This window comes from Frieseomelitta varia, unplaced genomic scaffold (assembly GCF_011392965.1).
Source record: "Frieseomelitta varia isolate USP_RPSP 00005682 unplaced genomic scaffold, Fvar_1.2 scaffold_32, whole genome shotgun sequence".
Classification (NCBI taxonomy): domain Eukaryota; kingdom Metazoa; phylum Arthropoda; class Insecta; order Hymenoptera; family Apidae; genus Frieseomelitta; species Frieseomelitta varia.
In genome coordinates, this window is record NW_025110057.1 from 171,366 (window position 1) to 198,751 (window position 27,386).

At 41.4% G+C, this 27,386-nt stretch overlaps 1 protein-coding gene across 1 annotated transcript in view; it reads right to left on the minus strand.

Annotated features, from left to right (window-relative positions):
- LOC122530001 overlaps window positions 1–27,386 on the minus strand; it is a 77,974-nt gene that overhangs the window by 22,021 nt on the left and 28,567 nt on the right. The window contains exons 7-13 of the mRNA XM_043656598.1: window positions 25,592–25,735; window positions 23,605–23,810; window positions 20,046–20,306; window positions 18,940–19,004; window positions 16,695–16,899; window positions 15,902–16,047; window positions 14,894–15,022 (exon numbers count right to left, since the gene is read on the minus strand). Of these exons, the coding sequence (XP_043512533.1) occupies window positions 14,894–15,022; window positions 15,902–16,047; window positions 16,695–16,899; window positions 18,940–19,004; window positions 20,046–20,306; window positions 23,605–23,810; window positions 25,592–25,735 (1,156 nt within the window). The remainder of the gene's footprint in view (window positions 1–14,893; window positions 15,023–15,901; window positions 16,048–16,694; window positions 16,900–18,939; window positions 19,005–20,045; window positions 20,307–23,604; window positions 23,811–25,591; window positions 25,736–27,386) is intronic.

Consider the following 27,386-nt stretch of genomic DNA (forward strand, 5'->3'; position numbering starts at 1 on the left):
CGACGGTTACTATATCTCGTCGATCGCTGTATTCCCAGCGTGCGTTTTACTTTGCCTCCTACCAGTCGGAGGAAACTTGGATCAATCGAACGTGGATCGTTGATGGATATTTCTTCCCAAAGTGTCGGGAGACAGAATTTCCCGTTTTATTTCTACGCTGCTGTCTTTGCATCTTATGTTACTGTACTTTTGTATATTTCTTTTGGCACGTGGTTTAATTTAATCATTTATTCCGTTACGAAATAAAATATTTAATAATCTTGATGGTATCGTTTGATATTTCGTTTTATAAGGAAACGAAATATTGAATCAATATTACATATAACATAAACGTTGAGGAGACACACGTGTATTAAGAATTTGGCCAATTTATCTGCGAGAGTTTCACGCATTGGCATAAAATGCAGAAAATGCATGCAATATAAATATATATGTACAAATAAACTAGCGAAATCCTTGTTACAACATTTAGCAATAGATGTAAATTTCTATCATAGACTCCATTTCTTTAATTCTCAAGAGGACCATTAAGACTGCGGCAATCGTCTCGGGTTAATTAGCAATAAACTACACTGTACAAAGATTCACGTAGCTCTCTGTTAACCTTTTCAAAATTGAAAGCTTACCTACTCCAAATCCCGAAGGTATCAATCTCGAAAATACCAATCATGAAAATACGAAATCTCGCAAACAGCCGCAACGTCGTGACACTAAGAGACGACCATGATCTAGGTTACAGCTGCAATTGCAGCTGAAATATCGCACGCGTGGCTCGCGTCTTCGTTTCCAAGAGAGGGGAAACGGATGTAGACGCAGAAGAGGAAAAGGCCGAGCGTTCTTAAGGTGCCCTCTTAAACGGCGCATGGAAATTGAATGAAAAGTCAGGAGAGGAGAGCGGAGATCGATACTTGGACGCGGGAGCACGGGGTGACCGTGGGTCGAGGAGGCATAGGTGCCTCCTGTTGGCCGTCTGCCAATGCTTGCCTATCTATGTGGAACACCTGTGCTTGCCCCGGCGTTACCTCGATATTTCCAACGACCAACAAAAAGCGCGCCACCACCTCGCCCTTCCGTCGACACAGCTAATTTCGCAAATGAATTCGACGACGGCGCCCGGCGTCCTTCTGCGTCCTTCTACCTCACTGGCGCTACCGCGGTATTACGTAAAACGGAACTACCGAATCCAGTGCCTGTGTTTTGTTCCACGTTCCTCGTTTCTCGCGATTTTCACACGTCGGGATATCACACGTCGCGTCCCACGGATCTTGATCTGCGCGAGCGTGGTAGAGAATTAGCAAGAGAAGAGAAAGAATTTTTGCGAGACTGATTGATAGCGAATTCCATGGCATGATTAATGTGATTGATATCGAGTTTTAAGGAGAGCGAACAGGTACTTTAAATTCCTGAAACTCTGAGAAATATCCTAGATGAAGGCTATTAAAAAAATAATAACAACAACAATACGAAAAGAGTTGAAGCGAAACGAAAAGAATTGAGAATTACGTCAAACGTTCTACGATTTTTCACGCCTAACTCTGTGTTGAGGAAAAGGTGCACGCGAAATTCCCCGGAAACTCTCGATCCGAGAAACTCAGGGAATTCAGTGCCGATCGAGCGTCAGAATTGAAACAAAAAGCCACGAGCAACATGCCCGAGGGGTCGATTGAACCGATCGAGATCACGAGTCGGAGCGCTGCGGATTCCAAGAAATTTCAAATCCACATCGATCCCGAAATTCCGGACTCCACCGGGAACCTAATCTAGAAAGGTCCCTCGCTACTTAACAAATCCCTCTCTCGCAATCCCTCAAAGTGATCGCCGATAACGAGAACCCGTGGAAACCCCGTTTCCCAACGACGACGGGCTCTTTCTATTCTCGCGTGACTGTCCCGCTTCGAAGCCGATTAAATTATTTCCTTTTTCTTCCGCGCGATCGAACAAGGGATGGATTCTCGAAACTGCGGCGGGGGGGGGGGGGGTTAGAAGGGCCAAAGGGGGAGGCTATACCGCGAGCAAGCGGTCCTCTATCAGTGATGAAGGTCATTCGGAGGCCAATAAGTCCATTCAATTCTCTAAACTCGCTCCTCTCTCGGCATCGTTCCTCTTCAATTTCCCCCTACCACCTTCCATCCAGTTTGCTCGATCGCGCGCGTTCTCTCTCTCTCTCTCTCTCTCTCTCTCTCTCTCTCTCTCTCTGTTCGTTTATCTACGTATATATATATCTGTAGGTCGGTGCCATTCAGCCGTCCAGTTTCGCGGAAGATCGAAGCTAGCTATCTCCGCGGGCAGAATTGGCAGAAACGAGGCCCCTAATCCCATCGTGCTGTTATTCAAACAGCCTCGATTCTCGTTTGCGGTCCGGGCTATTCGTTTCCTTGCCGCAAGATCGTACTTCCACCGTGGCTTAAGAACTGGCCGGAGAGGATGGAACAATTTATCCCGGCCGAACGAGATTTCGAGCGATCGAGTGGCCTCTCGGACAGCCGAGATGAGAATTCCGGAACGTTTCAATGCCACGGGACTAGGTTTCCTAGTTTTATTTGTGAGACAGTGCACCTCGAGAGCGTTACGTAACGTGTAGGGTTCGACGCGAAAGAAGAGGCCGGTGTCCGTGACTCTTCTTCGCGAAACGAGTTCAGGAATCTACAGGAAGCTACAGTTGCCGCAAATATTCGAAGTAATTTCGTAAGTTAGTGAATTACCTCCTTTGGCACCGTTGATACGAAAGAAGACGAGGCCTCTAACTCTTTTTGTAAAAGAAATTCAGAAAATTGACTACAGTTGCTCTGACTACAGATGTTCGAAAATTTAATTTTGTTCTGTAAGATCGTTGGCACGAAAAAAGACGAGGCTGTGTTTCTGTAACTGTTTTCGTGAAGAATAAATTCAGGAAAGCAACTACAGTTGCCTTGACGATGCTGCAGATTGTTAATTTTGTAAAATTGTTAGGTTGCAGATTGTTAATTTTGTAAAATTGTTAGGTTGCAGATTGTTAATTTTGTAAAATTGTATCTGTAACTCTTTTCGTCAAACAAATTCAGGAAATTGACTGCAGTCTCTTTGAATGATGTCGTAAAATGTACATAATTTTCGTAGGTTATCCGTAACATTGTAGAGAAAAGAAATTGATTCCTTCGAGAGGATTGACTCGATTCTAAGGACAGGAAAGTTGGCTACAGTACAGCAACGCTTCTGTTAGTCAAAATGGTTATCCTGTTGCAAAATGCATCCGTCCGATTCTATTCGTTTATTTATTTATTCATTTTGTAGCGGCCTAGAGTCCCTCGAGTACGAGTTTCGAACACTCACTCGTACAAGCCGCAAGTGGCTGTGCGCCTAGCGTCGAAGTCAACCGATATTCGATGTTAAGCAAACAGAGTGCGGAACACCGCTGGATGGGTGACCGTCCAGCCTAGCGAGTAGTTAGAAAAACAAGCGTCTGGGGTAAGGGGTCGCTGCCATCAGCCCCACTGATGAGTCTAGGCAGCGACTCTGAGACGAAACGCACAACCTTTCCTCACCTTACCAACATCATCACTTCCTACATTATCCTCGCATTATCATCGCCATTTCAAGCCCTTCAATTTATTTATTCCAATTTATACGAGACAAACCCGTTGTAATACGGATTTAAAATAAGTATGCAAAGGTCTGAAGGAACGAATAGAAGAATTACGGCTAGAAGCCGATGTTTCATTATTCAAGTAACAAGCTAGAAGGTGAACTACTCTAGTTTACAGTTCAAAGAATATCCAGCGAAGAATCACGATATTCATTTGCATCCTCAGACCAGATCTTCGGATCAAATTGATCGAATCAAACTGTATTTTTTCAATCTACGTTCACAAATTGAGAATCGTATGCGAACGTCTTAGTCTCATTTTGCAGATTTCGTGTATCGTGGTTATTTCGTTGGAATTTCGCAGGGCGGCAGATTTTTAAAAGAACCTCGATTAACCTCGCGTCCTTTTTGACAGCTTGCGTGAGAAGATCAGCGAGGGATAGGAAATCTGGCGGCGGCCGGATGTGGATCGCGCGCCACTCTCCGGAAATCAGATTCAGGTCAGCCGCGAGGAAACTAAAGGGGAAACGAAATCCACGAATTCGCGGGGAAAAGAAATCGACGCGACGCACATGCCTTGAATTAATTATAACCGCCTCTCGCCTGAATACCACACACATATACACACACACGTCCGCTCGATGTAATTACTTTCCGTGCAAACGAAACCAAGGATATTTTCCATCGAATAAATTTCCATCGGGACTCGCTAACGAAACAGGTGTCAATTACGTAAAATGAATATTGGTCGACGCGGTACGTGTTTCCGCGGAAACGAATTTTGAATTGAAATAATGGATATTGAATCTTCAATGAAAATAACCCCCTTCATTGGGCGAACGAGGCTGCGCGAGCCACGTCGATGAATAATTGAAAATGCGATTTGAAAATCTATGGAACGAGCTCGACTCTGAAAGGTACTTTCGGCACTTTGCGTTCCAGGAGGTCAATGATATACAATGGCTCGCCAAAGTATCTCGCACTCTTGTCAATACCTTTTATGAACGTATTATCTGTGCTCCGCGAAACGTTTGGAAACTTTATTAATAATACCGTGTCCGGGGAACTTTGTTACGTTACGCGTGTTGTACAAAGCATTTTGATACTCTATTAAACAGTATAATGAGAAACGAGTATCGTGGTGTGTATTAAGCATTTTTAACGATTATGAATCCTCTCTGTACACAGAGATTACAAAATGTTTAATACGAATACGTATCTGAGAGAGAGAGAGAGAGAGAGAGAGAGAGAGAGAGAGAGAGAGAGAGAGAGAGAGAGAGAGAGAGAGAGGGGGCAAAAATATTTAAATAATTTCAATTCATTGTATCAGTAACCATGTAACATCATCTTTGATATTTATCATGTGCTTAATATAGCCACCATTTCACTAGATGTGCATTTGCTATGAAAATCTTGTTACATTCTCAGATTCGTTTCAAGTTTCACCAATAATTCACAAATAATTCTGACGATTCTGTCTCATCACGAAATGTCGAGATGTCTCATTACACACACGTGATTTGCAGACAAAATTTTTGTATATCATTCAGACGATTGACTCCGCGAACGGGCAAGTATCGATCCGCATTTTGTTTTATATTTGGAATAGAAAGCAAGAGACAACGGCAGGCGAATGGCTTGTCAGGTTGGACTAGGTTTCTAGTAATTTGTGATTTTCTTGCGACAGTTAATTCAATCTCAACGGAGGTCGGTTTTGATTTCTCAGCGACAGCGACTGGTCATTAAAGCGACTTTTTCAAAACCTTCGCGCGTTTAAACGAGCATTATTCTCGCCAACTGTCGGTATCCTTCTGCTTTCCTGCCCAGGCGAGGCACAACCAGCACCGCACGAACAAACACGGACCTTAAGAAATTAACTTGGCAAACTTGTCTCGGCGATCCCGTAGCACCGAAACGCTCCGAAAAGTTTCGAGCTCGCCGAGAGGAAAAATTACAATGCTCCGGTGACTTTGTTGTACAAAATTCAATGACATTTAAGAACCTACACGCGGTAAATCCGAGAGACAACTTTGACCCCGTTTTTGTATTATTTTCAGACTTCGATTTCACGTCCTTTCCTTCCTTTCGTCTCTCTTCAACCCGAGTTCTAAAAATCCCGGGAATCTCGCAATTAATTTTACCAGTTTCGCTACTTCGAAAAGCAGAAAAAGAAGAGAAACTGCGAACCGTGAGCACAACGTGGAAAATACACTCTTTCTATATATAATTCTCAGAAAGAGAATCGGAAAGAGGAGAGCGTGTTTCATATTATTTTCTGAGATATAATTTATTTGAAAAGTTGAGATATTTGAAAAGTCTTGCAGATAATTAATTTCACCTAGAGAATAGAAAGAGAGGAGAAAGAAAGGAAGAAGAAGTATACCGGTCCGTTTTATTCAATCGCAGACGAGGTCTTTCAATTCTAAAATCTCTCAATTTGACAACGAACGTTTATACTCGTCTCACAATCAAATGGATTCATTTTGTCCACTGAAAATTACGCTCCATCCACCGCGACATATTTTCCATCATATTTTTAAATTACATCAAATACACTCTGTTTCTAATTTAATTTCGCTCGTCTACGAGAAAAGGATAGAGGGGGAGGAAAGAAAATGAGGAAGTGCGAAAAGTAGAAGACGGCTAATCGAAGCAATACGTCACGAGGTCACGGGGGGTGGGAGGAGGATTGGGAATAACCAATCGGCACGGGGCGAGAAGGTTGTTCTCGTCCCGAAAATCGATTTACGAGCGACCGAGCGGAAGAGTGCTTTACGACGGGTCGAGCGGCCGGTCGCGGTCCACGCGCCATAACTTCGGCCGGTCGCGTAATTGCTTTATTAGGAACTCATTTGCAGGCCCCCGCAAATGGCCGCGATGCCGAGGACCGAGCGACACGTCGAATTAAAGCGACCGATCGAGCCAAACCGTGATCGCAAGCGACCGTTCCGCCGAGTTCGTTTGCGGTCCGCTTTACCCACTGTTCCCTGCTGCAACCTGGTTACAACCGATTCCTTACAACGCCACACTCTGACCTCTCTCCCGCGTGTAATTATGCCCGTAGGGGTCTGGTAATTGAGTAACTACTTATACGTTTCTTGCTTCACGTGCCGGATTCTACGTAGATCGATACTACGCATCGTCCTTTGCGCTTCTTTTTTTTCGAAATTTAAACCCTTTGCTATCCCCGATAGATTTGAAACATCATTGTCCACATTTGGAACACATTTTTCTACCTCCGTTTGGTGGATGCTCGGTGTATTTAATTCGTTCGTATCGTGCGTATAGAATTTCAGAGAGAAAAGTCTCGATTTCTTATGATTTTTCAACGTAAAAGTTAAGGTAATTAATCCTGGGGGCTGTTGAAATTAAAATACGATTCAATGTAATGTTCAAGTATGACTGGGTTCAGATATCCAACCTCATATTCTCATGGCTCGAAGCCACGTTCCGAGCTACCGATTCGATTCAAAATACCGAGCGTTTTATTTCCAACAATAAACTTCAGCTTTCGGATACTGTTTCGTCCCGTCTGTCGGCAGACGATCGTGTAAAAATCTTGGAAACCAGCCACCGGGAATGATAAAAAGTTTCCGTGGCAGAATCGTGCGAGGTCGCTTCGTGATTGGTGCGTCTGGCCAGTTTTTACGTTCCTCGAGCAATTTCGTTCCGCGCGGAATACGGACCAGCGGAATTCGCGGCACGTAGAGCGAGCTTAGGAAAAACATTAAAAATCGCCGTCGGCGATATCTGTTTTTTTCTTTTTTTTTTTTTTTTTTTCTTTAAATTGCGCTTGTTTGGCCGGAGGCCAGCTACGACTTAGCCTTAATTAAAGATTTCGAGCGAACATTGGTGGTGTAGCACAACCGTCTTAGATCCGACTGCGGTCTACTCGCTGAAAATTATTTTTATTTGCAAAAGGAAATTTAATTTTCAACGCTATCAGTTCAGTTCGTCAACAGACAGTTATTACTGTTCTAACGAAGATCGATAATGTATCGATAGAAGCGAACCAATAATTATCATGGTTATAAATGCTGTTATTCGTGTCAATTTGGCTGTTTGTAATTTTATAAAGGAGAGCAACTTCTTGCGCCAAGATGGATGCTGTTGGATGTTAAATCTAGTCACGATTAGTTCGTTAATTACGATCTTTAACTTTTCAAAGACGACTGAATTTTTTCTTGCAAATCGTACTGATTTCTATCATTTCCATTATATAACTTATGAAATTGTAATTGTATATAAATTTCTATAATTATATACCACTTATCGCTACCGATTAAGGTTACAAAATACCATTTAAGGTTACAAAAATTATGATTAAACAATACGATTCTCTGAAGAATTAATGGCTGACCAGACTAGCAGGACAAAAATTTTGAAAACTGTCTTCAGACTCTCTCGATTTAAGCTATACCTTCAACCGGAACCTCGAAGCAGTCTCGTGTAGCGCGAGTCATAATTTTCCCAACATTTCCACCCCATTTTTTCCTTTTTTTTTCCTTTTTTTTTTTAATCCTGTTGCTGCTCACCGAAACAAATAAACCGTCGAATTCCTCGGGATTCAATAAAATTCGAGTTTCGAATCGGTCGACGCTCCAGAAGCTCGTTCGACCATTTCCGTGGGTCCGTGAAAAAACACACGTACACACACGCGCTCACGCACACGCGATACACAAACGACGAACGGATGAAGTGCGTTGGCAGACGCGTTTCAGCCCCGCGAGTCGAACAATAACGCGATATCCGGCCAAGCTATTTGATTAAAACGGATCATTGGAGCCGATATATCGCGAATTCAATTGGAACTCGTCTCGGTCCCTTTGCCGATCGGCGGCCGATCGTCCGTTCAATTACGAGGCAGAAAGAAACCGAACCAGCCAGCCGACCCCTCTGATTTCTCGTCTATAGGTCACTCTCCAGGAAATCGACCCTCCCCCTTCCCCCCCCCTCTCCCCCAACGTGTGCGGCCAAAATTCGCTCCTCTAATTTCCGGCTCGCACGCGTCTACAAAGCGGCTGGATCCCGCTGGAAATTGAGAGGTCGCCCAGCTTCCTCCCGCCAACGATCCATCACGCTCGATTTTCCTCTACTTTAGTACTTTAGGAATCTCGAGCCCCCGCTGTCGCCAACTTAATTAAAGGGCATTGTTAATCAGCGACATTAACGAAAGGGGATGGCCAGTTTTCATCAATTATCGTCGCGCAAATTCGCTATCCAGTCTTCGAGGAAGCTTCGCGTTGTCGCGTGTTGCACGCGTTGTTCTGGTTTTCGCGGTCGAGCGATCGTTGCAGGCGGTACACGCGACAATCGTCGGCAGTCCATTTCGGCGTGCTATTATTTATCGATGACGCGAATTCCAAACCCGAGACAGACAGACGGACAACGGAGAGGGAGTAACCGCGGCATGCAAATTGGCGTATTCGCGCGGTGCTCGCGGCTCCGCAGAATTCTCGCGACGCGGCTCAATTCGCGAATTTCGTTCGAAACGGCGTCGTGTTTCGATTCGGACGCTACTCGGGAATCAAGGACAGTTTGGAAGAGTGTTACCGACGGGTTAAATGTACCAATGGAATGGCGAATGTTTCCTCCCCGCGCGCGTGTTCTAGTGATATGAAAACTAAGAATGCAGAATGTTAATATCGTCTGATTTTAAAAGTTACTGATCGTCGAAAGATAAAACCTGTTATCAGATTAATTCAATTAATCAAGAACGCTTCAGTGGAATATTAATAGATTTCATGTCTAACAGAGTTACATAAATATAAAGTAAAGCATTTGAACATTGAAAATTAAATACAGGTATGGAAGGTAGTTTTTATATTCCTTCCTTTAGGGAGCTAATAGTCTAACAGAACGGATGTTCATTTTATTCTGATATGATTTTATTCATTGCAGAATCACGCTTATGGTATGGTTCTGATTTGAAACAAGAGACAGATTGCAACTCTATGAAACTTGGAATGAGTCGAATTTTTGAAATTAAACTGAAGTTTAACAACTCTGAATTATACGCTTTCTTAGCAAAATTAAATAGGAGTATGATGTACAAGCGGAAATACGAAAGAAATGTTGTGCGACGTCTTACAAAATTTTAGGTAACAATTATTAAACGTAACTTGGTTCGCTCTCACAGCCCTTGATTTCCACTCGTGGCGAACTTAATAAAAGGCGTAAAGTATAAAAGTACACGCCAGTAATTAATTCAATTGTACGAGATAAAAGAACAAAATTCTCAAAAAAATTCAGGATGCAACAAATTCCGTACTACATCGATGTCAAGCATACACCAACGAAGAAAATAATCATTTTGAAAATTGATCTGCAATCATACTGTTACCAACAAAAACTTCATATTTTCGCTCCTCGAATAGAAAACACTCTGTGCAATAACGTTTCAACGCTTTACGTTTAATACGATGCTACAATTAACGATTGCAATAATTAAATGCCTGGAAGATTGATAGTAAAATCGTAAGACGAGGGGTTGAAGAGCGGCAACGAGGGAAACGATCTGACTTGCACGACAAATCGTTCGCGAAATCAATTTGGACGCGTGTTTATCTCGTCAGTGACGTTTTTCTTTTTTCTCCTTTTTTTTTTTTATTCTCTGGCACCCGTGTATTTTTCAGGGAAAATTTGTCCAGGTCCGGGAGCCGCGTGGACAGCGTTTGTCCGCATCGATAGGAAGGGGAGTGCGCGTTGCGTCGATGAGGGAACGCAGAGCATTTTGCGCCGCTCATACGAGCTCCCGCGGCGATTTCCAATTTGCGATTAAGCGCCGGTCGATTTGCAATTTGATGGAGGGATCGCGGATTTGAATTGGCGCGCTCTGCCCTGTCTCGTTCGGCACAATCTACTCGCCTGTATTCGTCCCACCTCTTTATTTCCCCGCCAGGCCTTTTCCCTTGTTCCGCTCTTTAACATTCCGAAACCGTCCTCGACGCCCGGTGGCGGTTTCTCGGATTGAAACATTACACCGTTTCGACGCGGGAAGAAGCAATTTGCAATTTTCTTGCTGCCACTCGCAATTTCGCGACCATTTTTAAAATTTATCAATCCACTCGTACACATTGTGTCGAACGTCGTTCTTGTACTTGTACATGTGGTGAAAGTATTCTAGGAACGTCGAACAAATCAACAGCAGGCTCCTCTTTGATCTGATCGTTAACGTTATGACTACTGATTGAAACTTGTATAGTCAATATCAATAAAAAATATCACTAATATCAACGACATCAAAATAATATCTCGAATACTTTTTTAATTTGATTTTTAGACTCAGAATAATCGAAAACAGGGACCACGAGCGAACAGTTGCAAAGAGCACTGGCGGATTATTCTTCGGTGGAAAAGTTTCTCCATCCAAATTTCGTAATTTCAAATTTCGCCACCGACAAACACAAACGCCGTGTCGTTACTTCTCATTGTAGGACAAAGACCGATTAATATTAATACATTAACATTTAATATTGCAACCGATCATATCAAAAACAATTACGTTAATTATACGGATAATCGCAGAATGATTCCCTCTGTACAGGAATATATTTTTCAAGAATAACAAGTAATTGAATTTTTATTCGATCGAATTGAAACACGCGCAAACGAAGCATCGTTCCGATCGTTCGGGAATATCAGGGGGATACTAGCTATAGGATTGATATTTCCTCTACGAATGGAAATTCCGTCTACACGCGCGGCTTAATGTTTCGCGCGACAACGTATATCCGACTCGTTTATCAATTTTTCACGCTCGTATCCCTCCTTTTTATCGGTCGTTCGGTTATCCGCCACATCGGCGCGACTCGACTCGATCGCGCTTATTTACGATTTCCGTGGAACAGCCGCCGGTGTTATTTGCTAAACAATTTATCGATCGAGGAGGAGGAGGAGGAGGATGGAGGAAGAGGAAGAGGAAAACACGGGCGCGCGAGCACGCGTGGACTCTGCGAAATTTCACGACTACTCGGCCGCGATAAGTGCTCGCGAGGCTGCCTAACGAAATCGTGTCGCGCTTTAATTGCCTTTTCAATGCACGCCCTCACCCGCGGCGGAGAAAAAACCCGGCCACCATCTGGAGGAGGGAAATGTTGCGCCCGCTCTGCAACGAATCCGCCCGCGTAATTAGCATCGCTTGTTCGATTATCGTTTTCACCTCTCGCGGGTCGAGACTTTTCTCCAAATTCGCTCCTCTTCCCTTTTAATCAAAAGTGGTAACTAGCTTTTCGTAGCGTGTAATTTTCCCTCCCTCTTCCATTCGGTTGGTGCGTACGAAATGCCTTTTTTTTTTTTTTTTTTTTTTTGAAGTTTGAATTTGTGTCAATTATCACCTGGAAAAGTGCGAGTTGAAAAGTCAAAGAAATTGCTAATTTTGTTTTTTAAAATTTGCGATTATTCACACGATCTGCAAACAAACTTAGAGACGTGAGTTTATTTGTAGATTTCTTTAGAGAAGAGCGAACACGTCTCTGCGTAATAAAATTGAAAAATCCAGAGAAGCGGAGTTGGCTTCCGAGGATCAGCTGCGTTACAGAAGGAAATGTTTGTTAGAAATCGTCGTCTATTCGACGTTGCGAAAACTTGTAAGTAAAAATATCGTTATCCTGCTATTAAATAAATATTAATATAAATAATATTTAAATATTAAATATTAATATAAATATTTAATAAGATCCGAGATACCAGCTGCACAATTTTTTAAATACACAAATTAATCGAGAAAGAACCACTCAAATTTTGAAATTCTTACAAATTCTTTGAAATCATGAAACTCGTTACTATTTCTATGGAAGAACGTAGGAATAATCGTTTCTACGCGCGATCAAAAGTTATTTATTTGACGATCGACGGTAACAGAAATAGAAATTCGTCGGATTTAATTCTCTCTCTCTCTCTTTCATGAATTGAAAAGAAAAAAAGAAAAAAAGGAAAAACGTCGTTCGAAATTCTCGTCTGTCGAGCGAGAATGATTTTTTTGCGACGATGGTCGAGACCGACGAGTCGCGAAATCAGACACGAAAGGCGGAGGTTGGGGATCGTCGGATAAATTTCGGAGAAATTAAGGACGGCGCACCGGCTAATTAATCGCGATAATCCCCTCCTCCACGAGAGGGGTTGTTTCTGGCTGGTTTCCCCTCGCGAGAGAAAGAGAGAGAGAGAGAGAGGATTTACGAGCGAATCGACGAACGAACAGTGGACAGAGAGACGACGCGCAGAAATGAAAAGTTCTGTAAAGTTCTGATATCGCCCCCTCGGCAGTTATGGCTGCACGCACTTCCTGCGCGTGGCACGCACTCCGTGCTCACGTAAACACGAAACCAGCCCTTTCGTCGCGTGCCAGATTGTCCTTCTGCACGCGATTCTCTCTCCCTTCGCCTCCCTTATTCCTTTCTTTTCTTTTTTTCTTTTTTTCTCTTGTCTCTGCGCCTTTCTTCTTCTCGCATTGCGCGATGATAAGCCACGACCGCGGACCGTGATCTTGAGCTACGTCTTTCGAAATTAAACGACGATAAGAAAGCGTTGTGGGCACACGGGGAGAACCTTTTTACCTTCGAGGTAATTAGCGGCATTCGAGACCCGTCACAAGGAACACGAACTTTCCATTCCACTATCGACTTGCGGCCTGCCGTTTGAAGTACGTGGACACTTACCATATTTATGGAATTTCTGATAAATAGGTTCTGCCGCCGAGGTTTATCGTTCAAACTTTATGCCAGCGCGTTTCATTTTCCAACTTTTTAATGAGGTATTAATGGGAAGGATCTTATTTCTACCTATACAGAGGATATTAAAACTTCTGCGGACGTTATATCGTTTATATTATTACTGTCAAGTGACGTTTTTACGAATATTAGAGGTGCGCGAGAACACGAAATTTCTTCGGGATCGGGACAGGTACTTGAAAATTTCGAGATTCTCGAATTTATCGGGATTCTCGCAAGAATCGGGATTCCCGAAAGGATTAGTAACAAGAATAAATTATTCGTTAAAGCTCTCGCCTTCAACTACTACTATATCGAAAGATCGCAGATCTAGAACCATTATTCGAGCGATTCCTTGTGTTTTTATCTTTAGATTTAACAATCTTTCGCGTATCATTTTATACACGCGACAAATTTTATATCGATTCAGTTTCTTTTCTAGTACATATACATTATGTACATAGGCATATGCTTCAAATGGCGTAATAAACCAGTAGTATTTGCATACCTTGTTTTAAATTCACGGTGACAATGCGTGCATTCCGCCTTTGTATCATCTTTTTCTTGAAAATGTTCCCGAACAGAGCTTCTCTTTACCTTCTTTCTTTGCACGATATCTTCTGCACTACTTCCTGCTACCACAACTTGACTCTCACTATCACTCGACATTGATTTTAAAGATTTTTAGTCTTTATTAAATTCACGGAGATTTTGAAACATACGTCTGACCTCCCCGAGTTTCTCCGCGATACTGTTCAGCAGCGTACATAATATCAAGCATGCGGTCACACGTTCGTTTACATCAGGTCACACGATTCTTAGAATTCGTGTTTCCAATAATTTCACTGGCAGAAGAAATTGAACTGTGTATTTACATATTTTGTCGGCTGCTATACAGCATTGTAGAGTAGTCCGAGAAACGGTTTCCCGATATTTTCGGGTTCTCGCACACCCCTAACGAATATCCTCTTAAATAAAGGAATGTTTATCTGGTCATATCCAACACCGTCAAATTTTAATGAAAAAAACGATACGACAGTGTGACGTTAATACATAGTTTTGACAAGATTTGCAATTAAACATTTCCGTTTTATCAAAAAAGTTCACGTAAAAAAAGATACAGAGTGTCTTGAGAAATTGATCCTAATTTAGGATAAATGTGAGTGTCACGCGATTCACTTCTTCCACGAATCTTTGTCCTTCGATTCGTACTATGCCTACGAACTCGTCATCGAGGGAGGAAAAAAAAAACGGAGAAAGATCCAAGTTATCAAGAGAGAAAGTAGTAAAACGCTAAGGAGGCGTCGCCGAAAACGAAGGAATAAAGTCCGTTGTCGGACGACGAAGGTGTGCCTCGCGGCTAATTCAATAACCCGTTACGTATAAGCGGTTGACGAGTGGCCAAATAGAGAAGCGGGCTAGCGGAAAAGTAGCAGGGCTGGCAATAAAGTTAGCAGTGAGGGCCGACGCGATGCTAGGGCTGCGAATGCTGCCTTAAGAGAGGGCGCCGGAGTTGGCCGGAAAATAAGATCAGAATTGATGCGAATTCACGGCGCACTTGGGGTAGCGGAGGCGACGTAGACAGAGAAGGATAGAGAGCCGTTGCTATTTGCAATTTACTCACCTTGACGCGCAGAAGGTGCTGCAGACTTTGAGCTTGGCTGCTATTTAAGGGTGGATTGTCAGTCCCGAGACGCGCCACTGCAATCACGTTCTCTCGGGTGGCGTTGTACAGGAACAGCGTGCACACTGTCTGCAAATAAAACGGAAAAAAAGGAATAGCGTGGGGAGTGGGGAGTGGGGAGCGTTGGATGTGTCTCCGACGTCATCCAACGCTATCTCGCATTATTAAGTTTCGCCCAGCCGTGTTCGCTTTATATTCCCGATCCGTCTCTCCTGCTGCTTCTCGAGATTTTTCTCGTTCCCCCAACGCGTGAATACCTCACGGCCGAGAGAGCGCCGCCGTTTCGGCTTAAAATTCGTTCGGCTCTGACATTCAGCTTGAGCAGTTTGAAACAGATCCCTCGGCTCGTGCGAAACGCGATGGAATTTTGATCTTCTCGGGAGGGGAAGGAGAGTGGGTCAACGCATGCGACGACACGCTCAGTTGTTTCACTTAATCGTCGATTAAGATTAAATTGTCACAATTTTATACACGATAGACAGTACAACTATTTAAATTTAAAATCGAATAGAACAGCAGTGGCTTCACTTAGTTTTGATTATTATTACGAGGAGGATAGAAGTAGAATGGATCAATGCACGCGACGACACGCTCAGTTGTTTCACTTAATCGTCGATTAAGATTAAATTGTCACAATTTTATACATGATAGACAGTACAGTTATTAATTTAAAATCGAATAGAACAGCAGTGGCTTCACTTAGTTTTGATTATTATTACGAGGAGGATAGAAGTAGAATGGATCAATGCACGCGACGATACGCTCAGTTGTTTCACTTAATCGTCGATTAAGATTAAGTTGTCACAATTTTATACATGATAGACAGTATAGTTATTAATTTAAAATCGAATAAAACAGCAGTGGCTTCACTTAGTTTTGAGTATTATTACGAGGAGGATAGAAGTAGAATGAGTCAACCGAGAGCGACAGTACAGTGAGATGTTCTACCTGATTATTAACTTCTTCTCTCATGAAGTTATCGAGGGACGACACTGCGTCCAGGACGGTGAGGTTATTGTGGCGTCGTAATAAGCTCTCGTCCTTTTCGCTGTAGCCCAGGAACATGAAAACTCCGTGCGGTATAGAGTAAGCGTCTGTACGGACAAATTATTCAGAGAGATTATTACATCACGTCGACAACGATAAAATATTAAACGCGAGCTCGTTCGCGTTTCGATGTTACGTTTCCTTTGAAGAATACAAACACAGACGTAAAAGTCACACAAACGTCTACGTACGACGGAGGAAAACGAGCAAAAATCTATGAAGAATAACAGAACGAAATGGTGCATTTTCATCGTTTGATTGAATAAATCATACGTGCAAAGTGCAATATCTGTACTCTCGTCTTTGGGGAAACGCGAACGAATTTATTAAGCTAGCGCTTATCACTGAAACAAGCGCAACAGCGAGACAAGGCAATCGTAATTAAATCGATGGAAAAAAAAAATATATCAAGACTAACTGAAAAAATATTAGCTCCGAACTGATGGGCTGAAACTGACTTGCTTCGCTATTGCCAATAACAATAGAACAAAATAATAATGCATACACTGTTGACCAAACGTTATCGTTAATTAGTTAATAACAGCAAATAGTAATTAAGCGGAGCATCCTCGCACTGTAAACGTTGGAACTGGGTTTCCAATTAAACCCGGGTCGAAAAATATTTGGACTTTGTTCCCGTTCGCGTGGATCGTCCGGATCGGATTATATTCAAAAGGGTGGCGTGTATATTCACCGGGCGAGGGCCGCATGCATATGAAACGGCCGCTGTAGCAAAGGCAGGGCCCGCGATGCGCCTGATACGCCGGTGCCTCGTGATTGTAGAAGGCGAAGTCCGTCTTGCAGGGCGACGAGTCCACGCAGATCGTGTTGCAGATCAAAACTTCACCCTCGCCGCACTGGCACAGCTCCGAGCATTCCGGCTCGTCCTCGCGGTACAGCTGCACGAATCAAGTACACGGCTGGTTGGTTCGTAGCTCAAAGAGCGTAGCTTTCGTCTAAATCTTCTACGAGAGGGACGAGCTGCGTCGAGCTGATTTGGCTACGACCCGCTTTTTTCGTTTAAAGGGTGAAACGGTCAAAGTCCAGGAAGATGTATAAAAGAGACGCGATCGGTTGGGAAGATCGAACATTTCCTAATTAAAACGTTGATGAAAATTTCATCGATCGATAAATAAAGGAACGCGATGGTATTTTATATTTTGCTGCTGTTGCTGCTCTCCCTTATAGACGACATGAATATTATGTTTCAATAAATATGATATAAAATACACGTAGCTTCTGAACATTTCTCGACATAATTTTAATGTATTCTACGATATTATTTTTCTAAACAAAATATCGCTGAAGGAGACAGAACATCGACGCGACGAAGTAGCGAAAGGAGAACAAGTAATATGTTGATTTTTATTTCGAAACTCGCGAATATATACATATATGTAATCTGCTTGTAACTAATAGACTCACGAAGTTTGAGTCACTTGTTAAAATTTTACTCGGTTAGTAAAATTTTAAAGTTTCCGATCGGCTTTTGAATGATTGAATTTCCAATACCTAGAAAAAGGATTCTCCGAGCGTTAAACCCGGTTCAGTTCACGCGCTGCAATCGCGCAGTTCCCGAAATCAACGACCACAATCGGGATATTTCGTTTTAAAGATGAACGGCCCGGCTCGAAAACGCGTGCACGCTAAATATTATATAATTGTAACGTCGACGTTACAATTAATCGCGGCACTTCAGATTAAACTTTTCACTTCGCGGTTTCGCTGTACGTTGTTAATTCACGACAACATCCCGATCAGCGAGTTAACAACGAGCCACGCGCGGCGAAAGAAAACAGAAAAAATAGAAAGTGGAGGAAAAAAGGAAACGAATAAATAGAAATCTTCCTCACTTTTCTCACTGTGATTCAGCGGCTCGGCCGAAACGTTTTTCAACGTTACGTGTTTCGACGGTATTAAATGCCTGTTTGTTATTTCTGTCGGTGTGTTTCTTTGTTTTTTTTTTCCGCGCCAATTAAAAGCTCCATCTAAGCGCCCCGAGAGCAGCGAACTTTCAATTTCGCATTAACGTTGTCGCGCACGCGATTAAAGTTACCGATGTCATACACAATAAACACTCGCGACGCAGTTTGCTTTTAACAAACATACCAATGCGGCGGGAAAAAAGTTGCGCGAGAGAGACGTGGACAAATTATTCATGCGAGCGAGTAGCATATAGCAGACTCCTTAACTGGCATCAGTTTGAATTAACGAATCAATAATATCATTTGCAAGTTGCAAATTCTTCAATATTGTCCCTGTTCAAAATGAAAAAAAATATTGCACGATACTATATGTATATACATTTTAATTTGTAAATTAATCTTACTACGTATTATGAAAGAGCTATTGCCCATGAATAAATTAAATCAGATTAAAATATCGTGTAACAAGACATAAATAATATTTATTGAACGAGAATTAATAACAAGTGAAAAACGTTGCGTTCATTGCAGAGATAACATCTGACAGCAATAAATTGTTCGAGTCCATTATTTACTGCAGAGAAAGCTCACAATCTATTCCTGCACCTTTGACCGATTGAAGCAAGAGTGACTCTATTATAACGTTAAATAAAATAAAAGGGAATCTATCATAACGTTATAAATCTGTGCCAACGACACGAGAAAATCACGTTTAACCACGCTTATCTTACTTCAACACTTCGCTCTAGTTGCTATTAATTTCATCACAAGTGGGAGAACATCAACCATCTCTTTTCAGCAGTCTTTTCAAAATCCGTCAATCTTGAAAGAAAAAAAGAAAAAAAAAAAAAAAAGAAAAACGCAAATCCCACCGGCGAGATTTTTCATTTGCTCTGATCTTCCTGGACGATTCGATTCGATTTGCTGGCGTGCGTTCCTCTCGGATCTGCCAACCGGGGAACGCTTTTCGCCTGGTCGCTCGCGAAAATACTTTGCAGATTGTCGAACACTCACCCTCTTGCCTTCGCCCTCCCTTATGTATTGGTGACTTTGCCTCGGCCTTTGAACCACACAGAAGCCTATAAAGAGACGAACGTACAGAACGTGTGCCACACGTTTCCCGGCAAACTGTTTTCCTGTCTCCTTTTCTCCCCGCCCCTTCGTCAGTCTGAATACCCACCACCACCACCATCGTCTCGCCCGGTTTCGAATCTTTCTTTTAGCCTGTTTCAAGCCACCCACCCCCTCCGTTCGCAACCCTTCGATTCGCTTTGTAACATTCGACGCACGGGCACTCGCGGCGGTGAAACGAAAATTCCTCGCGCGTGTGTGTGTGTCCCGAGCAAAATCTTTCTCGTCCGGTTCGAGACGATCAAAGGAGCTGCGCGTTTCCCATTCGAGAAATACCGCGCCCACGCATCGCCATTTTCCCTCTTATTTCCCGGAGATTTCAATACACCCTCCATCGATTTGTCAAGCCTCGCGCGAGTAATTTCCTTCTCTGTTTTACCTTCCGTTCGATCCCTGATAGTGAATAATTAATGTTAAATCACTGAAGGGTATTTCATTTTCGTTCTCGTCATGTTGATCGCGACAGAGATTAGCGAGAAAATTGCGAAACCAAGGTGGTGTAACCATTGAAAATTAGATAATACATAGTATCATAATTTTGCATTAAATTACTGGAAATTAAGACAACATTCAATTTTACTTCGTATTTTATCCTATACCTCGTAGGAATTGGTGCTGTAAATTATATTCCGGATTATAAAATTCCAACATTAAGTTAATCCGACCATTGGAAAGTGTAGTTGAGTACTATAAATGAGTATAGCAATTTACGATAAAATTACGCGACTAGAATTCCGACTGTTTCAATTTTTTTTTTATCAAAATCCTCCGTGAGAATCGAGTCGAACGAAAAATTTTCAAATCAAGCGACTTGATCCGAAGTTAAACAATCCAATGATACCAGCTAATCCGTTGGGGAATGCGAGTGTAATTTGTTACCGTCGAATTCTCTTTCCGAGGATTGACAAACGCAATCGTTTGCAATTTCGAAAGTGGACAAAGTTTCGAGCCAGGGGAGACAGTATTATTGCGGGAAGATTGGTACTTACGAGGTGGAGTGGTGGTGGTCGTGGTGGTGCTGGGAGTGGTACTAATGGTGGTACTGCTGATGGTGGTGATTTCCCAAGTTTCCGTGGGTTCTGTAGTCGTCCATCTCGTCACTTCCGGTATTTTATTATCCTCCACTTGTTCGACCACGGTGACCGTCGTCGTGCTAACCGGCGACTTGGTCGTCGACGAGACAGTCGTCGTCGTGGTCCTCGTGTAATGATGATGTTTCCTTCTTGCGTGATAATCTTTCTGGGACTCGACTGAAATCATCGACATTCGATCGTCTGTGATTACTTGTAGTATCACTTGAAATCGCTTGCATTTGCCCTAGGATCGATTCGAATATCTGACCACGCTTTGAGCAAAATATTGCTTCTTATTAAGAGAAGAATATACAGAGTATATATATCTTGAAATAAAATGCAAATTCACGAGCAAAATTAACCTATGTTTAGTAATACAGTAATCTGTATTGTATACAAGAATCTTGAGACAAGCACGTATAGTACGTATTTATCTCAAACAATTTAATACTTCATTTAATCTCAGACGAAGGAAAATGGTTGCGAATAACTCTGGCTTATCGAGCTCAAGCTAAAGGATTAACCACTCTGTAATAATATTTTGCAGGAAACGTATCGCGTCTGATGAACCACGCAGCATTGCCTAAAAGAAACACTTCGTCGAATGCGAAGGGGTTGACACCGCGTCGGAAATAGAACGGAGGATCATCACTAGAAATGGATGGAATCGTGCGTTTCAACTAAAACGCAGTCTGGTAAATAAATTCACGGGGAACAGCCGTTGGTCCAGGTTAATTTGCATCTGGCTCGTTTATCGGCCATGCGAAAGGAGGGCATCAAACCCTGCTGTTCGACCCACATTCCCTATCGGGAATCGACGAAAGACGATCGAGCCGGTCGATGCAGTTAACGCCAACACGTACACATACAAACAGAGAGAGGGAGAGAGAAACATACGTAGAGAAACGATGCACTCCTCGAGCGAGCAGCAGGCGCAATTTCTTCATATCTAAATGACTTATCTGTCGGCTGAATGCCGGTTACTATCGAGTTTTGCAACGCGATTCGCGGTAACAGATGTAAGATCGATAAAAGCCTCGTTTCGTCCGTACGTTCTTTCATCCGACGTAATAGCGATTCCGCGATCGCTGCAGATGAACGTCTTTATGCTGCTAGCTGTGGTCTGCAGCTTGGATAAGACACGAGTTTCCGTACCTCTATTCATCCAGCCCCCATCTTTCCTCCATTTACTACTTTCCTCGCTGTTGCTCGTTCCACTTGTAAAAAGGCGATGAATTTTGTTTAGAAAATAATTGACGAGTGGCTACTTCTCGCGGGGAGCAAAAATGAAATCTCTCAGCAGGATGGGAAAAAGAATGATTTACAGAATTCGATCTTGTTCTTGCTGTTGAACGCGAGCGAGAGAATCCATCGGAGAACTTTCTTATTGATATATTCGGGATTTCAGGAAAACAGTCGAGGAAAGAAATTGAAAATTCAATGCGCCATTCGTTTAAATTTGTAGCTACTGTACGTGTCAGTTCTCAGTTTGTTCTTAAATTACTAACTTATGCGTCTCTAATATATTTAATACAATAATATTTATATTATTATAAATATTACTGTATTATTGTAAATATTACTGTGTAATTATTTTCTAATATATTTAATTTATATTAAGTACATATAGTAATATTTATATTATTATAAATATTACTGTATAATTATTTTCTAATATATTTAATTTATATTTAACATAATAATAAATGTCTTAGTTTAATATTATACATATTTTACCATATATTAACATATATATAATATTATACATATTATACATTTTTAATATAATTTATAATATATAATATATTTAATATACATTACAATGTGTATTGTCTGGTTCTTTTCAATTGGCATTTGAAATTTTCTCTACAGAGACAGAATTTAATATTCCTACCAGCGGGACATTTTGCCATAAGAGAATGAAATTTTTCAACTTTTTCACAGGAATCCTGCTATTTATAATATTCGTCGAACACAAGGCGTATCTTAAGTAACAGCGAGAATACGGAAGAGAGAAAGCGCGAACTAGGACCATTCATCACGTTTTCCAATAAACGACCGAATTACATATTTAACCGGGGTGAGGAGGAGGGGGTGGGTTGCTGGGTGATAAAAATAAGGAAAACTCGCGCGTAAAGGAATCGGCTCTGTCATCGAGCAGATATTAATCGTTCCAGATATTAATCACCGTGCGGACTGGCACCATCCGTATTGTCTCGAATGTTTAATCCTGCCGGATGATTTTATCGCGGAAAAGACAGGGCCTGCTTCGAGAGCAGCTTTTTCCCTCTTCCCTGTGACGATCGTACGTTGCTTAAAACAACGAGACGATTCATTCGACCGCGAATTGTATCTGTCGCTCACCGCGTACGCGTGAAGGTTTTTCGCGACAGAGAACATCAATTACAGGTTCGTGATCCTTGTTATTCTGTCCTTCGACACACGTTCGCCACGTAAACAGCGTCGCATTTACGTATCGGCTGCGATAAGTAAACTAACGAGCACGATACGATATGGAAACAAAAATACAATAACAAACGATGAACACATCCTTCCCCGTGAGTTTCCTTCTTCTTCTTTTTTTTTTTTTTTTTTCTTCGAAACACGTGTAACATCAGGCATTTGCGAAAGTTTCCATTACTAACTGTGAAAGGGAGGACTTTATTATGGAGAATTGTTGAAAAAGCTGGAAATTATCACAATAATTCCGAGAGAAGGGAAGCAGCGAAAAAGTCGAAACGATGAATCTCGCTTTACGCAAGTTTCACGATTAATAATTTCATCGTTCGGGTATACGATGAGCCTTCCATTGTCGAACTTGATCGCCGTGGCTTCCGAACGGTTCGACAATTCAATTATTTATTCCACGTGAACTCGTTATTGGTTATTGGTAAATAAAATTCGGGTCATCGATGATGGTTACCGCGAATCAAAAGAAAAAAAAAAAAAAAGAGGAAAGAAATTTATATCGTTCCCTCTGTCATCGATAGCCGAGAACGATTTTAATTATTCACAATGTACTTTTCGTAATCGGGACAATTGAAAATTATTCGATCACTTCGAGAAATTGAAACTTACCGATGAAAACGTATAATTATTCAATGGAATGTCCAAAGTAAATGTTATTTCGGATATTTAGGTTTGATTTGGGATTCATTATGGCATTCCTTCTTACGACTAACCCCTGATGTTACAGATAATTAATTACATCTATCAACGCAGCGAGCACTCGTGTAATTCCTTGTGCATATAATACCATGTTATACAAAGATAAAAGTTTTGTTTTTCGAGAGATAGTTTGTAAAATCTTGTCTCGTAGAATAATAAAACGAAAGAAGCTGTCTCTTTCTCACGTGGTAACGTTTCTTAAAATTCGGTGAACCTTCTCTTTAGGAGGATGAAATTGCTTCACCGAAAAGAAAAGAAAAAAAAGAAAAGAAAAAGAAACAGAAAGAAGATGATAAGATTAACTCACCGACGCAAGGATTCACCCAGAGGAGTCTCTGCCAGCCCAAGCAGTCGTAAAGTTGCGTGAGCTCCGTGCCCTTGCACGCGCAGTTCGATCGCAGCTCGGTACCAAGGATTCCCAGCATCGCTTTCCTACACTCGGCCGTCGGGCCAGCACACTTCTTCGTCACGCTGTCCACCGCGCAGTTTTGCTCGTAGTACTCCAGCCTCGCTCTACGCAGCAATTAAATTACGTAATTAAATTCAGCGGCGAGAGGGTTCGAAAAGCGACAGCCGATCGTCAAAGCGATCGTCTCGAAGACTGAGACGCCACTCTTCCCACTCTACGCCGCTTTCTTCGAAAAATTAAAATCAGAATCGTACGACTGGTGTTTGTAAACGTGTCGACGCTCCAATAAGGTCTTCGGGCTTATCAATTTGCTTCGCTTCGACCAAATCCGTGTTTTTTTTTTTTATATTTATTACACCGAGACCTCTCCGGTTAATTTGTTACATTGATACTCGTTAAGTGAAAAATCTGATACGTATTCGTACTAAAATCGTGTCGATAATTGAAATTTTATTACCTGAATAGTTAACAAATTAAAAAGCACCAAAAGTATCTCGGTAGTTGAAGCCAAATAATAGTTATGAATACGCATAGGTGAAATTATTCAGAAAATTGGCACGTTCGTTTTCCAAGATACAGAATTAATAATAAATATAACTAACAATTCGACCGTGATTCGAGCAACGTGCACGATGAAATCGAAGGATAATCTTCGCGATTTATTCGTCCGATTGCCATCTGTCTCTTTTTTCTTTTTTTTTTTTCGGCAGTACACGCGAGGGATCCCCGTTGCAAAAATTGCTGCATAATGCATCACGCGATTAAAGAATATTCGATCTGTTAAAAACGAATTCACAGCTGCGAGGCGCGCGATAATAAATCAATTAAAATGCCCGTATACAGACGTGCGCTGTAATTCAATCGTCGCGTGGATCCAACATCCGCTTTGATCGATCGGAATCGAATCGTTCCCGTTTCGAGAAGCTCGATTCCTTTTCAATCCGAAATTTTCCATCGAATTAATCAACGGTCGGATTTTAATTAGGCCCTGGTTAATTGACCGGCGATAAATAGATTCCAACGCTTTCGGCTGATCTCCGTTTCAAGCTTTCGGAATCGTCTGCACTTGTTAGACACGGATCGTTCTCGCAATTTCAACTAGCGAGCCGGATGTCTTTATCTGAAGTAACAAAGTGTTTCATTACGCGGCCGACCAGGGCTGGATCAAGTCAACGCAACGTCTCGTTGTCTCGCAATTTAACTTTCAAATTGAGACGAGCACTCCATCCAACTACGGGGGTCGGCCGCAGGCGAGAAAAAAAAAAAAAAAAAAAAAAAGAAAGGATACGAAGCGTTTAATCAAAAGGTCACCCGGTTTACACAAACCGTTGTTGTCTCCACCGTGCCAATTAATTTCTCCCGATCCCTTGAACTCTTAAACGACATCACGAGGCCCTGAATAACTTGCATCATAGTGCAGAAACTTACGGCATTTTATACTCTATATTTTCCTTGATAGAGACTAGATCGAATGAAATATTTCGAGATGAAGCAATGCACGTGGAACCTAAATCTTTTTTTACTTCAATTTTGTAGTATTTAGTTGTTAATCGTAATAATTATAAGGTATTAAGTTGTTAATTATAATCTGATTATAAATTGGGGATTAACAGAGATTTATGGGAATTAGCGCTTCGAGAATAGGGAGATTCATTTTCCTCAGATCCGTTAAATGTTATTATCTTTCCAATAATGAATCGCTAGCACGCGAGTTTGCTCGCCTGGAATATTTATCATTGCGTCACAGTAAAGATTACTCGACGTTTAAAATTAGAAAACGTCCTTCCGTCGATGGTGTTCTATTTTATTCGAATTATTCTGAAATATTTACAGGAGTCGAAGAAATCAACGTTGTTAATTGGAGCGCGCGTATTTCGAAACGTACCTGCATGCCTCGTGCTCTTTGCAAGTTTCCGCCAAGCTGTGACAGGTCGGTATTTCCCCCTCGCCTCGTTGCGCGCACGCAGGGTGCATCTTCTCCTGCGCGATCATACAGTCGTCTTTCTTCTGTAAAGAAACGTCCGTCTTTCTGTAAAGAAACAAAATCATCACGTTCATTCAGATCTACGCGAATTCACGATTGGGAAGATCGATCGTTGATTGTATAACGGTGGATAGTTACGATGGACGTTAAAAGCTGGGATCGATTCGTCAGGGTGGCGCCAGATTGCGAAAACAAAGGGAAGACGCGACGATTTATCGCATGACGGAGCACCGTCTTGCAGTCCATCTTTTCGAGTGCTCGAGCGAATTTTAAAGGAGGGAATTCACCGCCAGGTGGGTGTTGCTCAACGAGCATTAAATGAGACCGCCAAATATTTTATTCGAGCCCGGAGGCTTTTCCATTCCCTTCCACGATCGAGGTCCTCCCTCCCTTAAGTACTTCGACCATAAATTTTCACTCTTGTCGATGAGAAGTTGCTCGCGAAAATTCGTTCGTATAATATAATATAATATACTATATAATATTTTATTATAAAACACGTGTTACACGGAAGTATCACACGCTTCAATTGGTCTGAGCCGTGAAACGCTTATATTATATTATTATATTACTAATATAATACAATATAATATAATATATAATACTTATATGTATAATATAGTTAGTTATATATTAGTATTATCCTATATATTATAATAATATAATACTAATATATAACTAACCGTGTAATATAATATAAAATACTATATAATATACTATATAATACTTTATCATAAAACACGTGTTACACGGAAGTATCACACGCTTCAATTGGTCTGAGCCGTGAAACGCTTATATTATATTATTATATTACTAATATAATACAATATAATATAATATATAATACTTATATGTATAATATAGTTAGTTATACATTAGTATTATCCTATATATTATAATAATATAATACTAATATATAACTAACCGTGTAATATAATATATAATACTATATAATATACTATATAATAATTTATCATAAAACACGTGTTACACGGAAGTATCACACGCTTCAATTGGTCTGAAACGCTTATATTATATTATTATATTACTAATATAATACTAATACAATATAATGTAATATATGTTATATATATATAAAATATAGTTCATGCGCATTCAACTTTTTACAAACACACTACGAAATTTCGTTAATGGCGTTAATTAACATTGGTTACGTCAGTCAAATCGGAAACAGATAAATGTTTTTGTAGAAATTGTAGGATGTTTAACATATATACGTGTTTGTGACTGCAAAGATTTTAATTACTGTATCTTTATCGGTCATTCGAAATATGTTCGTATGTATAAAAATTCTGCTGCAACGCGTGTTCGAATATTTTCGCGAGCTGTCTCGATGCAAGACCCAGTCAAAAAGAAAAAGACAGGGACCAAAAGAAAAAACGGAGAAAAAAATTTAAGGGGACCAAAAATGAATCCGTCTGATCAAAGGAGAGTCCCCATTCAACGATCCATCGAATATTCCACGGAGCAGCCTTCACGCTGCTTAAATTAATCGTCGCGTTTTAAACAGAAAAGTGCGGGAGTTCCAATTTGTCAAAGACACGGTCCAACGAGGGTCGTCTAATATTCATAAATTCCTCAGATGATACCAATATCCAGTTGCGGGTTGGCGCGGGACAAAGAAACGGTCGCCCAGGACAATGAATACCGGAGCGCGTACGGGGAAAGTTAAGGA